Source organism: Crinia signifera, chromosome 1 (assembly GCF_055691185.1).
Source record: "Crinia signifera chromosome 1, ASM5569118v1, whole genome shotgun sequence".
NCBI lineage: Eukaryota > Metazoa > Chordata > Amphibia > Anura > Myobatrachidae > Crinia > Crinia signifera.
The window spans coordinates 240,863,652-240,878,467 of record NC_139217.1 but is presented as its reverse complement, the minus strand read 5'-3'; the positions used below and the strand labels follow the sequence as shown (position 1 = coordinate 240,878,467).

At 40.8% G+C, this 14,816-nt stretch overlaps 1 protein-coding gene across 2 annotated transcripts in view; it reads left to right on the top strand.

Moving 5' to 3' along the window:
- Positions 1-9,219, top strand: part of SSBP4 (single stranded DNA binding protein 4) — a 360,544-nt gene extending 351,325 nt beyond the window's left edge. For both annotated transcript variants that reach the window (XM_083179459.1, XM_083179460.1), the window contains 3 exons: positions 1,812-1,840; positions 4,713-4,814; positions 8,494-9,219. In XM_083179459.1, coding sequence (XP_083035585.1) covers positions 1,812-1,840; positions 4,713-4,814; positions 8,494-8,523 — 161 coding nt within the window. In that variant the 3' untranslated portion in view covers positions 8,524-9,219. The remainder of the gene's footprint in view (positions 1-1,811; positions 1,841-4,712; positions 4,815-8,493) is intronic.
- The last annotated feature ends 5,597 nt before the right edge of the window (positions 9,220-14,816 follow it).

Below are 14,816 nucleotides of genomic sequence, written 5' to 3'. Positions count from 1 at the left end.
GTAACACTAGAACTGTGGTTCCCAAACTTTTTTGAATCATGGTGTCCTAGAGTATCAGAAATTTCTTCACGCTGCCCCTAGATCAAAAATATCTTATTGAGAAATTCATTAAAAAAATAATAAATTAAGTACATTGGGGGAAAATTACTAAAGCAAATCCGCCTTAAAAAAATCGTATTTGTATAGTAAAATACGATTTTTTTTAGGCGTATTTGTATTTTTGGCATTTACTATGCTGAAAATACACAGATTTGTATTCGTATTTATGGGACATTCATATTTGTATTTACAAATATGAATGTGTACGCCTTCAGACAATACGAATAGGAATCACTGATTCCTAATTTACTTAGCGCCCGTATTGAAAATACGGACACTAATTAGCATAAAACAGCCGTAATGGCCGGCCAAAAAAATGAAGCGTATTTTCCTGGTGTATTTGGCTTAAGCCTGCACAGATCAGTGTAAAAATGATTCTTCAGCGCCTGTTCCCCAAAATGATTCCCTAGTGGCCAATCAGGAGCAGAGAAATTCTGCTCCTGATTCTCCGCTATTCGGCCAATAGAATCATTTGGGGGAGAGGCGCTGAAGATTAAACTTCAGCAGCTCTCCGTCATTTCGATGGTGTCGGGTGTTGCGCTTTGTTAGTTTTTTTAAGATCCCTGGACTCCCTGGAACCAAGAAGACCGATCTATGCAGGAGGACCATGGTGAGTAGAATTTACTTCCACAGGTCCCCAAAAGGATTTCTACTGACACCGGACACCAGGATCACCGGACCTAAGATCGCCGGACCCAGGATCCCCGGACCGATGGACGGGGATCTACCTACGGGCTCAGGATAGGTAAGTATCAGTATGTATGGGCTATGTATGTATTAAAGTTTTATTTTTCATGTGTGTCAGTGTGTTTATTTAACTATTTATTTTACTGTGGAACTACAAGTTCCAGCGGGCCCTTAAATGCCCAACATACTCGGACTTGTGGTTCTCCAAGTCCCAGCATGCATGGGAGGCTTGCTGGGACTCATAGTTCCACAGTATTAGACAATAGTTTTTATTTCTATTTTTTACCACTTTAATCAGCCCGGTACCCAATGCCCAGGGGTACCGGGGACAGCGCCAAGCTTCAGCCTGGGCAGGTAAGTTCTGGAGGGGGCCCTTTGTTGGGGGGGTCCCCACTCCCCCTGGACTCTTGCCCAGGCTGACTATATAATAAGTGTCCCCCCGGCTGTGACATCACCCTGCTGGCTGGTTGGGCCTGAGGCTGGTTCTTAAAATACAGGGGACTCCTATTCATTTTGTCTCCTGTATTTTGGGAACCAGACCCGACCCTGGAGCCTGGGGCTGGTTTAAAAAAAATCAGTGGAGCCCTACGCCAATTTTTGTATTCTTAGTCATTATTAAGGTTAGTTATATGGTGAGGAACGGTATTTGCTTCTCTTTGTCCATGTATGTTATGATTGGAAGCCACGAGCACTGGTTTTGCCTATTGCATTGACCATAAATAATTTGATTGGTCCTAGACTCCCAACCCAGGGCACCCCTGCAAGTGTCCCACTGCACAAGAGGATGAAATAATATACTGTAGATGGAAGAACAAAGCACATACATAGATTGCTTTTGCATATAAAAACTCTTAGAATATTCAGAATAGAGTATTCATAAAACATTTGTGAATTTGAAATTAAACATAACATAAATATTCCTCTTTAGCCCAGTGTGTAAATGAAATAATGTGTTCATTTAAAAGTACTATTTACTCTTTAAATAATTAACATATATTTTATTGTGTTTTATCTATATATTGCAGGCTCTGGAGATATGGATGTGTTGCCAAAGGTACTAAAAATATATATTGGGCAAAACGTTATGGGACATGGTTTAGTTAGAAAACTGTGTAAGAATCATTGTCACCAATCAGGGGATTGCGGTTCCCGGTCTGTGTTTGTGTTGTAGGGATATTATTCTAAGGGTACAAGAGAGGTGTGAGTTGTTCTGATATGCCAAACTAACAATTAGTCTGGCATATTCATAAATATTTTTATATTAGACACACTCACAATAAAACATACAAAATGACAAAACTGAAAATATGTTCATATCACTGTTAGGTAATTAAGTAATATTAAAAACAACTACACCAAAGACAGTAAAAAAGTGAAAATCCAGAAACATAAGAAAAGGCAGTTTCCTTATGAGCAAAGTATACAGAGGTGTTTATTAAAGCATGGAAAATGACAAACCTGGAGAGAGATACAGCATTAACCAATCAGCTTCTAATGATCATGTTAGATTCTGTGCTTGAAAAAGAGACAAGGGTCGAGATGTACTAATCCTTGAAAAGTGATCAAATGGAGAGTGATAAACCACCAACCAATTAGCTACTATCTGTCATTTTTAAAACACAGTCTGTGACATGGCAGTTAGGAGTTGATTGGCTGGTGGTTTATCACTCTCCATTTTATCACTTGTCAAGCTTAGTACATCTGGTCCCAAGGGCTGATTAGTTGGTACTTTACCTCTCTCCAAGTTTTACATATAAATGTCAACAATTGTGGCAAACATGTTCCACTGTTTCTAATAAATACTGGCCCACCAATGTGTAAAGGTAGAACAGACAGTCAGCACCAACCGATGGTAATTTACCAAACAGACTCCAGTTATCAGCATAGGTGTGCGCACATTGAGTGTTAAGGGTGCACAGGCACCCCCTAATGCTGTGCCCACCCTTATGTACATCTATGAATACCAGCAATACCTTTTACCAAATACTTTTGCTTTTTAGCACTGTTTGGTCTAGTACAATTAACAATGCAAAACACACATAATTGATTGATGGGCGCTTCTTTTAATATCGCTACATACCTGTATCATCCATATCGCTACATACCTGCGTCATCCATATATGATTATGACTGTATTTGCATGTACTGTTATACAGAGTAATTAGAAGATTAAAACTGAAAGAGGCAGCAGATTATGGTGTGGCTTATATTGTAGTGAGTGTCCATATATGATTGTAGACACACCTGATTGTCGGTGTTAGACACGCCCAATAGGTGGTGCTAGGCACACCCCTTTGATGGTGCACCCCCTAATAAAATGTTCTGCGCACGTCTATGGTTATCAGTCACATCACCCCATATTGCTCCCAGCTAGAGCAATAATGTCCATGAATAAACACAGGATTTCTGGAGGGAGGTTTCCAAATGTTTGACTTTAAAGTAATTGTTGCAAGCCCATAAAGCATACCTCCCCAATGTCCCAATATTTTCCGGACAGTCTTGTTTTTTTGGGACTACCCTGCATCCCACCCGGACCAGCTGGGATTTCTGTGGTAGGAGTTGGGCGTCCCCCCCCCCCTGCCTGCCGCTGCTCTGCACAGTGTCTATACATGGAGACAGAGGGGGTGAGGGCATGGCCAGCAGCTTACACAGCACTAGCCATGTCCCCATAGTGACATGAAAATGGGGTGTGGCTTGAAGCCTTGGCATTCCCACAAGGCCACACCCCTTCGACGAGGCATCCTTTTCGGGCATGCTTGGGGCTGTGCGGCTCGAATGACCCGATCTCGGTGATTTGATTGTTGGGTGGTATGCTTAAAGGATGCATAATTAGCATGTAACAAGCTATAGTCTTGCCCAAAATGTAATACAGTACTTCAGACATATGCAGGCCCAGTGATTGCTACTTACCAGATTTTACCTCTGGTGTGCTGATTGATCACTCAGATACACATACACACACACACACACCAGACTTGGTAGGAAAATCTTCTCCCACTTGATATGTGCAACAGCTGGCCAGGCTGAAGAGGGGTTTCCAGGCACTTGCATTTGCCTATAATGTTTTCTCAAAGAACTACCTGATATACTACCCTTCCCAGCAGCGTCATGCCATTCTGTCTTCCATAAAAGCAGGGTTAGATAGATCACCACTGCACGTATAACACCGCATTTCATGTTGTTATAGTGAGAGTGTTTAGTTAAAAATCTTTTTAATACATTTTGGGGGTTATTCTGGTCTACACGCATGCGAGTGCGATGTTTTTTAAATGCGCATTTCTGTGTATGCGCAGGGTGCGAGTGGCCACGGTGAACAGAGTGTTCACTGGGTGCACGCACCGAAGACTGCAGACGTGGGGCGGCGGGCCGGGGGATTCGCCTATGGCAACTCCCAGCGTGTCGTGGGCGTTCCCATGAAAATGCTGGGGGTTCCCAAGCAAATTGCCCGGTGACATTAGAAGTCAGCTGCCCACCCTGTCAAGGGTGCACATTGAATGATGTGGGTGTCGCCCCATAGGCTGTGAGTGGATGTTTTGCCAATATGTGAGGGCAACCCGGCGTGTGAGGGAGAGCAGCAGGCGGCGTTTAGTCCACACTTAACACTGCAAAATTAGCAGCATTGCGTGTGGACCAGAATAGCCCCCTGTAAGTGTGCGCCAGACTCCGTAACTGACTCATTCCTTTGTACTTTGCTGTATATGGGTAGAATGAAAACCTTAAAATTATACCGTTATAAAGCTTTAGAATTAGATTTTTTAAAAGTTGTATAATGCTACAGTGTATATAGATGCTATAGTGTGTATAGATGGGTAGTATCATAATGTTGCTTTTATAATGAATATGTTTTAACAATCTAGTGCAGAATACAAAGTGTAAAGAATTTAGGGATTTAACAAAATGGCTGAATATTCATGTCTTCCTTGTAGAACTCTCCAAATAACATGGCAGGGATGAATAACCCTCCAGGAACGCCTCGTGATGATGGAGAGATGGGCGGGAACTTCTTAAACCCCTTCCAAAGCGAAAGCGTACGTTTTTAATTCCTCTGTGCTGAATATGACCTAATGTTTCATTATTAGTACGGTTGGGCCATTCATTTCTGGCCCAAGCACAACTCATTTTTTCCTCTCTAAAACCAATATTATGTTCATTATAAATGACTGACATACAGATATAGCCACGCTCGTCTTTGCTGCGCCACCGCCGCTCGTGCCTGTGTGGCGTACCAATGCCATTCCCGCAGCATGGAATCCATATGCCGCAATATCATCGCTCAATGTGCATCTATGAGCCGGGGAGTGAATAAGGCACACACGCATGGCAACAGGATCGTGATTTGTGCCAATAGCTGTGCATGTCACACGTTGCGATTGATGCAGTAACGATGAATGTGGCTACATCTGTAGGTGTCTTTTTTGCAGTATAGCCTAGTTACAAACAAATCTGTATTTAGGATTTATAAAACAAAAAACTAAGTAATTGAAATGATATATTGGATTTGGGGGGTTATTCAGACCTGATCACGTGGCTGTGAATTGGCAGGCTGGGCGATTATCGAATGACTGCACATACATTTTGCTTGTAGTGCGCATGCGCAAGGCCTTCCTGCGATAAAATCCTGCTGCTTTTTTCTCATTGACCATAAATTGACCTTAAGCTGGCGTTTGTGGGTGGTAGCGGTCTGTCTTCTGGGAGTGTCAGGTAAAATGCAGGCGTGCCCAAGCGTTTGAAGGGAAGTTGTATGAGGTCTACTCCGGGCCTGAATAACCTGTTTTTGTCGCACTAGTTAAGTAAAATCCTGGGATACTCACAGAGTGCGCACACTGGACAAATGAGGGTCTTGCGTATGGATTTGATGATAATTGTCATTTGCATAATTTGCGCAAGCCATTCACAGGCTTGCAGAGAGCAGGATTTCACTTTGGCTAGGCGGCAATTACAAATTAGCACCCAGCAATCATGTCTGAATAACCCCCTTGGAAAACTGTGGCATTTTGTTTTCAGTGACTGTACAAAGTGCGAGGAAATGAAGTAGAAAAATATTCCCACGCACGGGTAATCAGTATGTATGGCTGTGGTCAGTTCTGCATACATCACAATTTGTGACGCACTGAGACCACAGAGTATAAGGCTGTGATGATAAAAGAACATCCGCAAAAAATATATGTAAATGAATCACAATACTTTTTCACAATAATTATTAAAAGCATTAATTAATTCATTAACTGATATACTTTATATTGGACTCCTCTATGTAAATGTAAGAAAGCATATATCATGTAGATATGTTTCCATGTGATGCTCTGGGATATGGTCAACATACTAACTTGTCCCTGGATCCAAGCTGGCCGTATGATGCAAACCAACATTGTTCTCCAATCCAATGAATGTCCCGGGGGACCCCTGGTACAAAAGACTGCTGCCTGATACATCACCTATATATATTCCATCCAGGCTCTAGGAGAGTGCCACACCCACACTAACCATTGGTTTGACCACTTTATTATCCAGCTGATACTAAAAGGCATCTATTGTGAAGATCCTGTAGTATATACCAGTCTCCAGTGAGATTGCCAGAAGGAGGAATTACTACCTGGTCATGTGGTGTGCGCAGCATAGCGGCTGGTAAGCAGGCCGTAATACTCATTGGTCACATTTGACTTTTCTGCTATTGGAGGACTTTGGCCTCATGAGCATTCATCACATGTATTCATTTTCTGCTATTCACTACTTCACTGAACTGTGTGTGTGTGTGTGTGTGTGTGTGTGTGTGTGTGTGTGTGTGTGTGTGTGTGTGTGTGTGCGTGTGTTCTAAACCAATTGTGACATTTTTCATTATACAGACTAGTTGAATCCAAATACATGTTGGTAAACGTACTGCATCCCTGAGCAGGGTATAAATTATATACACCCATCAGCTATAACATTAAGTCGCGGACAGCTGAAATGAATAACATTGATTATCTTGTTACAATGGCACCTGTCAAGGGGTGGGATATATTAGACAACAATCGAATACTCCGTTCTTGACTCTGCCATGACGACTATGGACTCCTTCGGTGACCGCTTCTCCAAGAGGAAGTTCAGGTCTTTGAAATACCACAGCTGTAACACATATACCTTGTCTGCAGTGGCCCCTGACCTCTTGGACTCCTCAATCCTCAAATTGCAATTTTCCTTGAAGAAGACTTTCCGTATGGTGGCAATTTTCTTGCGCACCCAGGTCACCGACACAGCATAGTAGGTAGGCCTGGAGTACTCCCTCTTCAGTTTTTTGCTATAGTCGCGGGAATGACTTAAGCCACAGACACTCCTCCTCCCAGTATAGGCTGATAAAGCCGTATAAAAAAACGTGACTCTCATGTAACATCTGCAGAAATAAAAAAAAGACAATTAAAGAAAAACATGAGAAAGTTGCATTATTGTTGTTAAATAAAGTTTGTTTTGTAGTTAAATTTGGTGAAATGTACAGTAGTTTTGATAATACATTAAAGTGCAGGGTTCTGCGACTAAATGGTGTGCAGTGGGCCTGCATAATGGTGGGCACATGGGGCAGCACAATGGTGGACAGGGCATGGCCAGCAGCTTACAGTGGGGCAAAATAATAGTATGCAGGGTGCAGCAGCCTAATGGTGTGCAGTGGGCCAGCAAATTGTGTGCACATGGGCCTGCATTATGACGCACAGGGTGCAGCCTGCAGCTTGCAGTGAGGCAGCATATTGGGCAGTGGGCCAGTATAATGGTGGGCAGTGATGGTTAAACAGCATAATCATTGATGGCGAGTGGTGTAAGCTGCCTAATTGTCTGCAGTTCACTAGCTCAGCAACGTGCTTCCCGTCTCCTCTCTAGTCATGTGCACAGTGGGTGGAAGAGGAGTGGTCAGGAAGTGAGCAGAAATCTTCAGGAATCGAACGTCGCAGTTAGAAAAATCAAATGTGTACAAAAAAGCATTCGACCGCATGCAAAATTCAATAAATATTATGTGCAGAACATAAGATCATGAGACGCGAGTTTCATCCGCATTGTGATGAATGGTACACAAAATGTGCATACAATCATTCGATTTATCAAACAGATGTGGTCAAAATCGAATGATTGCATGCTATATCTCACAAGTGTATGGGCAGCATTCTTCCCTGATGGCAGTGGCCACTTTCTGAAGGATACTATGTCTCACCACAATGCAAACACTTGCTCAGGAAACTTTTGGGAAAATGACAAAGTTCAAGGTGCTGACTTGGCCTCCAAAGTCCGAACCCTGTAGTCCCCACCATGCAGCTTAATGGATCTGCTACGTACATCTTGGTGCCAGATACATTACACCTTCTGAAGTCTTGTAGAGTACCTGCCTCAGAGCTCTTTTGGTAGGATTAGGGTGACAGAGACAACATTAGGCAGGTGGTTTCAATGTTATGGCTGATGGGTGTATGCTTTCTTTTAATTTACCTAGAAGAGTCCTGAATATATACAATACTAGGTGATGAATATGTTACTACTGTAGTTATTTTTGTGATTTTGTATAACACCCATTATAAGGTGTGCTAATGGTTCTGTGGGAGATCTGGACTTGATACTATATGGTAAGTTTATACAGACAGCGTGTATTAGATTATAAAAGGTTAATCATAATTTCTTCTTTTAGAATGATGAATATAACCCATTTACAGTTATAACTATACATACTGTTCATTTATCTTCCCTGCACAGTACTCACCCAGCATGACCATGAGCGTGTGATATCCTCCCATACATCGGTGCATTGAGCCTCTCCAGTGGAGGACTATCAGTGTCCAAGCAGTGAGGATTACAAATTAGTACATTGTATATTTAAAAGCAGGAAAGCACCCACCCTACAGGCTCCTTTTGCATACTTTTCAAAGACACAACAATATCCTTACAAAGCAAATGACTGGACTGCAATTCTGCAATGACTGTACCTGTTACACAATGGTGTGGAAGGAGGACATTTCAGACACACCTTGGTGAAGTTTCTTACTCTACTGCCCAGTTCCAACTTGCAGAGACAAGAGGATCATTTCTGGATGTTCAAAAACAGCTTGCGAGGTTGGGGTTCAAATTTAGCCTACATATTTTGAATCTGAGACAACCAAGATCAACAGCTTGGTTTCCATTGAGTATTGGGAGAATTCAACAGTATCATGAAATATGGACTCTTTTGCACCAGGAAAATAGTCCTTCTGACATTGAAGAAGTTACAGCGACATCTGTGCAAGTTTCTGATTTTTATTTATTATTACATTTCTTTCTGCTCACTTAAGGAGATATAAACTCCTCATGTCTTACCTCCATATCAGTATGTCCACAAGAAGAGCTCTCTTATGCATGTGTGTCTGACGTCCCTGTAGACGCTAGGTTTAAGCAGACTAAATCTACCCTGTGTCTACTGTAGAGGAACATGAAATGTGTTGGATCTCTCTGCTTACGTCACTTCATTCACTTCAGTCTCCCAGACAGTATTTAATGAGTGCAAAAAATAATAGATTAAAAAATATATATTACTATGCACAACATGGGGTCTGGTTTGCGACATATAAATACATAGACAAATAAGGAAACTGGGAAGCTAAAAAGGTGATACAATCTCATTGGTTGCTGTATGTTTCCTAGTACAGTATAGAAAATGAAAGTTAGACCAACATTTTGCACATCTGTGAACAAGTTTTTCATATTTGTTAGCTATAAATGTGCCCCATAATCTTTACATATAATAGATGTGTGTGTACAGATGGAGTGTGTTTCTGTTAGACACTAGGGGCCAAATGTAATAGGGTGAGAGTTTCAGAAAGTGAGAGATTTGGGGACAGTTTTCCCATTCTTTTTAAAGCAGCAATCAACTACATGGCAAAATCAACCTGGTTTTGCAGTGTAATTGATTGCTGCTTTAAAAAGAATGGGAAAACTCTCCCAAAATCTCTCACTTTCTGAAACTCTCACCCTATTACATTTGACCCTTGGTACTTCAGTCACACATTTGGTCTCTAAAGCCCTGATTCAGCAACTACACCAATTTTTCAGATGCTATCTGTGAATGCAGCAGCTTTGCAAAATTATGCAAATTAAGCAACAGGAACCGTCTTACATGAAAATATGGGCACTCCAGGTTTCTGAAGCAACATCAGATCAATTGTGTGAACCTCGGATATCTGAATAAGGATGCAGCCACTGGCTTTGACACATCCAGAAAATGGGGTTGATACAATCCCCCAAACACCAGTAGTATACTGTATAAATCCCCAAACACCAGTAGTATACTGTATAAATCATGCTGCTGCTTTTGGTGCCCTGCGACTGGTACCACAAGGCAAGAACTTTGCATGGACACATCTAAAAACATCAGAGATTTGTGTAAATATTTGATTGATGTAAATCTCTAAATTAGACCATAATTGCACCAGCCTGATCTTGATAAACTAATCACAGAGCTTAAGCATGGTATGTATGCACTATGTATGCATCATAGAGAGCATACAAATGTGCTGTAGTTGTAGAATAACGTGCTCCATCTGTACAAAAAGCAACCTGGTGGTATTCTCAAATGTAACAACGATAAATCATTTTGGAGGAGACGTGCATCAAGAGGAGACATGCCCTGTGATCCATTACGGATCCATACCCTCCAACATGACCCATTCCATTAGGTACAAAATGCTCTGTTCCTGGACTTCCCTGCCAGTGTCAGTTACAGAGGTGGGGCTCCAGCACAGTCAAATATTCAAACAGGGGGGGTCACATAAACTGTCAGTGATGTTTGGGGTGGCATTAGGTGTGGCTCCCCTTTTTGAATATTGGAATGTGCTGCATACTCACATCTGTAACTGCCACTGGCAGGGAAGTCCAGGAACAGAGCATTTTATACCTAATGGAATGGGTCATGTTGGAGGGTATGGATCCGTAATGATCTGATTGTTTTCCATGGGCTATGACACCAGTTTTCAGAAATATTTCTCTTTTCAGAGTTTTCACAGATTGGATAGTCAACGCAGCAACATGTATAGCAATGATCACATTGGAAGTTACTCTAGTTTCAGGATACAGACCTAATTAAAGAATATGTAGAAAAACTGTACAGTACAGGTTTACACAGGCAGATTTATTAAGCTTGGAGAAGAGATAAACTGGAGATAAAGCGGAGAAAAGGTAAAAGGAGATAAAGCACCAGCCAATCAACTCCCAACTGTCTTTTTCAAACACAGCTGATTGGCTGGTGCTTTATCTCCATTAACCTTTTCTCCGCTTTATCTCCAGTTTATCTCTTCTCCAAGCTTAATAAATCTGCCCCACAGTATCTAGATGAGGGTTCTCAGACTTGCGGCTGTTGTGGAACTAAACATCCCAGTATTCCATGAGACAGATTTTCTATGGGGTAGTGGTAAAACTTTGGCAGGGTATGCTAGGTCGTGTAGTTACCATAACAACTGGAGGGCCCCAAGTCTGACAACCCTGATCTAAATAGAATACAGGAAAAATGATGTGTTACAGATTGTGCAATATTGAAGCAATACACTTTATGCCAGTTTACAAAAGTAAAAAAATGGTTCATTATTAGTCCCCTTTCCATCCTAAAAGAACTGAAAACATACATTGTACCAATTGAATTAAAAAAAAACACAAAACAAAATAAACTTAGGGATCCTGCCAGGAGCAAATGACAAACTCTTTATAGACATTAACTGTTATTAAATATATTATGTTCAGAACTCTCATTTATAGATGTCTATGTGGTTTAAAGTAATGTCAGAGTTTAGACTGTTCTATAGCAAAGCAAAATAGGTGATGGATATTGTGTGGGTTCTCTATAATAGCCATGTCTGTGTCTTCCAACAGTCAGGTCTGTCTCTGTGATGGTCCATTAACCAGTTGTGACTATTGATGTGTTTCTCAGTCTGAACCAAGCACCCAAACAGGGTATTTCTTGGAACCTGATCTCATCTGGCAATAGAGCAGGGGTCTCTAGGGTGCAGCTAGATCTCCCTCATCGCCAGCACTGATATTTATCTCATTCCTCACACCATATTACACCAAAAGAGCCACTGAGAGAGACCCACCATAGAGATGTGGTTCCATATACGAAACCTAGATATTACCATGACAAGCACCTATGTTACATTGATGAATTCATTAGATCTCCTAACATGCATGCTGGGAGTAGTTGTTCAACAATTAAAGAGCCACACACTGCTCACTTTGTTTAACCTGACAGATCTGCAAATGAAAGTTCCGCTGTCTGCTTAAGCACACATGCATATCTCACACACTCCTCTACATGTAATACAAAAGGCCCTTTTTACAATGAGAAATATAAGGGTCATTTTTAGTCTGCAATACTACTGTGAAATATTATACCAGGCAAATATACCCCTTGAAGTATACAGCAAAGAAGGGCATACAGGAGGACAGGAGGTAACTGTACATATATGTCACATGGGAGCCCACTCTCTTCCTCCCTCCTTCGGAGCCTGCAGGGACAAGGGAAGTTATAGGGGAAACATGAACTGTCTCTTACATAATAGGAGACATATTTTAACTTTCTTATGAAGGATTTTTTTCTTTTTTTTTTCTAAACATAAAGGACCTCATTGCAAAAGATGTCTGTGCTCTTTTTTCGTTGTTTCATTTGATTTTTTTTTCTATTGTATCCCAAAGCAACTTTGTACAGGATTATGCTAATAACCCACGTCCTTCCTATTCTTAATTTTTATACTTTTATTTTTTTTCCTCCTGCAATGTCTGCGTTATTCTAGTGTGATGTAAAATACTGTAACATTAGGACAGGATTTAAAAGACAAAAAAATTAAAATTGTACCGCTATTTGTTCTTTATATGATGACAGTATTTGGGATATAAAGCAATCTCTCACCGAGCCTGCTTTGTATTTTGCTCGTAGGATTAGAATCAGTCCTAGATTTTAGTTGTCCAGTGTAGAATATTATATATATATATATATGTATATATATATATATATATATATATATATCATGTCATTTGTATGTTCTTTATATTGTAAAAATTCTTTAGACTGAAAAAGTTGCTTATCAAAAAAAAGAAAAAAAAAAAGAAAACTGCATCAATAAATGTAATTTGATTTTTTTCATATATTTGAGTTGGACTTTTTGTGTTAATGTAGACATGTTACTTTGAAAGGAAACTACCTCCATATTCCGAACCTTATTGTCTTTCATACTGTGAGGGACATTTCTGAAACCAAAAATGCTTTTAAGTCATGCAGCTACTGCCCAAGGGCATCTGGGTTTATGTGTAAGTGTGCGGTCTTATTGGGGTGTAAAAGTTGTGGCCCCGAAAGCATTCATGCACCTTTATTTTGCACTGATATAGGTAAAACAACATTTTATTTGGCAGGATTGGTCTAATGAGCTATTTCAGCTTGGTGCACAATATTTGCTCGCACAGAAGGATTTTAATTCTGTAGGATGTCAGCATCAAATGCATCCCATTATTATAGGCATACTGTAGTAGTTGCTCTTTTGCAGAACAGCTTGCAGATGGTACAAAATGCAACTACCAGGCTATTAACCAACCAGCCCCGCTCCAGCCACATTACACCCAGTCTTTACACCCTTCCCTGGCTGCCTATAAGATGGCGAATTGCTTTTAAGATTGGCTTAATGACTTCAAAGTCCTTCTTAACCAGAGACCAAGGTACTTGAAGCAGCTTCTGATTCCTTACTGTTCCTCTTAATAACTGTGATCTGCAGATGATGGACTATTAACTGTACCTATAATTTGCCTGAACTTGTCTGGGGTAGAAACTTTCAGTTTTGTGGCACCAATTCTATGGAACTCTCTTCCTCGCACAGTGCGAGAGGGCCCCACTGTAGAATCCTTCCAAAATAGACTCAAGACTTTCCTGTTCTCTCAAGCATTCCACGACTATCCACTGTTAAGCTTGTTTTATTTGTGTAAGGCAAGTGTAAAGCACTTTGGGTCCTATTGGGAGAAATGTGCTATATAAATAACCTTATTATTATTATTTTTTTTTCCAGGCAGAACCACTAAATTGACAACAGTGTAAAAAAGACCAAGAGTGAATTTCTGCATTATCAGGGGTATTTAGGAGGGTGGTTCAATAAGTAAGAGAACGCTATACTTGAGAAATCTGGGGGTAGATTTATTATGCTTGAAGTGATAAAGTGTCTGTTCTTTATCACCGGCCAATCAGCTCCTACCTGTTATTTTTCAAACCAAGCCTGTAACTTCACAGTAAGGAGCTGATTGGCTGGTGATAAAGCACCAGGCACATTATCACTTCACCAAGCTTAATTAATCTGCCCCCCCCTGGTTACCTATTTCATTCTTTTTTCGCACCAGGCCAGAGCAGGTAAACCACTGGTTCCCCCTCTCGGCCATTGGACTGCGCCTTATATCATTCATACTGTTCCAACATAGGATGTAAAATGGCGCGGCTGGGGGAATCAGGGCCAAAGAAGGTCAAGTTATACAGTGATAAAGTAACATAATGAAAACAGGTTAGGGTTTGAAGAACTGCCACTGCCTATCCAGTAGAAGTGGAAAATTGGAAAAAATGGTTGTTCAGGCAAATTGGTTAGATCACGGAAAACGTATGACTTACAGTACTTATTTAAAGAATCGTGAATAATTACTCACAAGGGCCATAATCTATATTTTACATACAGCATAAAAATGACATAGTTAGAATACAACATTGTACAACATTTAGGTTATTTCCCATAATATTGCATTGTTACAGGATGTCATGCCTATCATAGTCACACTTATAAGGGCAACATATTAGGGCATAGTTGTCTTATCCTATATATTTAATGAAGTTGAGATGTAAAAAGATTGCACAGGCAATTATCATCCTTAAGCTTGGTGTGCATGTCCTGTCCCATTAAAGGGAGTGTGGTAGTGGCACCTACAGTATAACAAAAGGGCCTATTGCTGAGGAAGGAAACAAATCTGTGGTGTACAGTAGCTCATAGGGTCTGGAGCTTGTTGAATCTACAATTTCAGGCTTCTAAAAACCAATG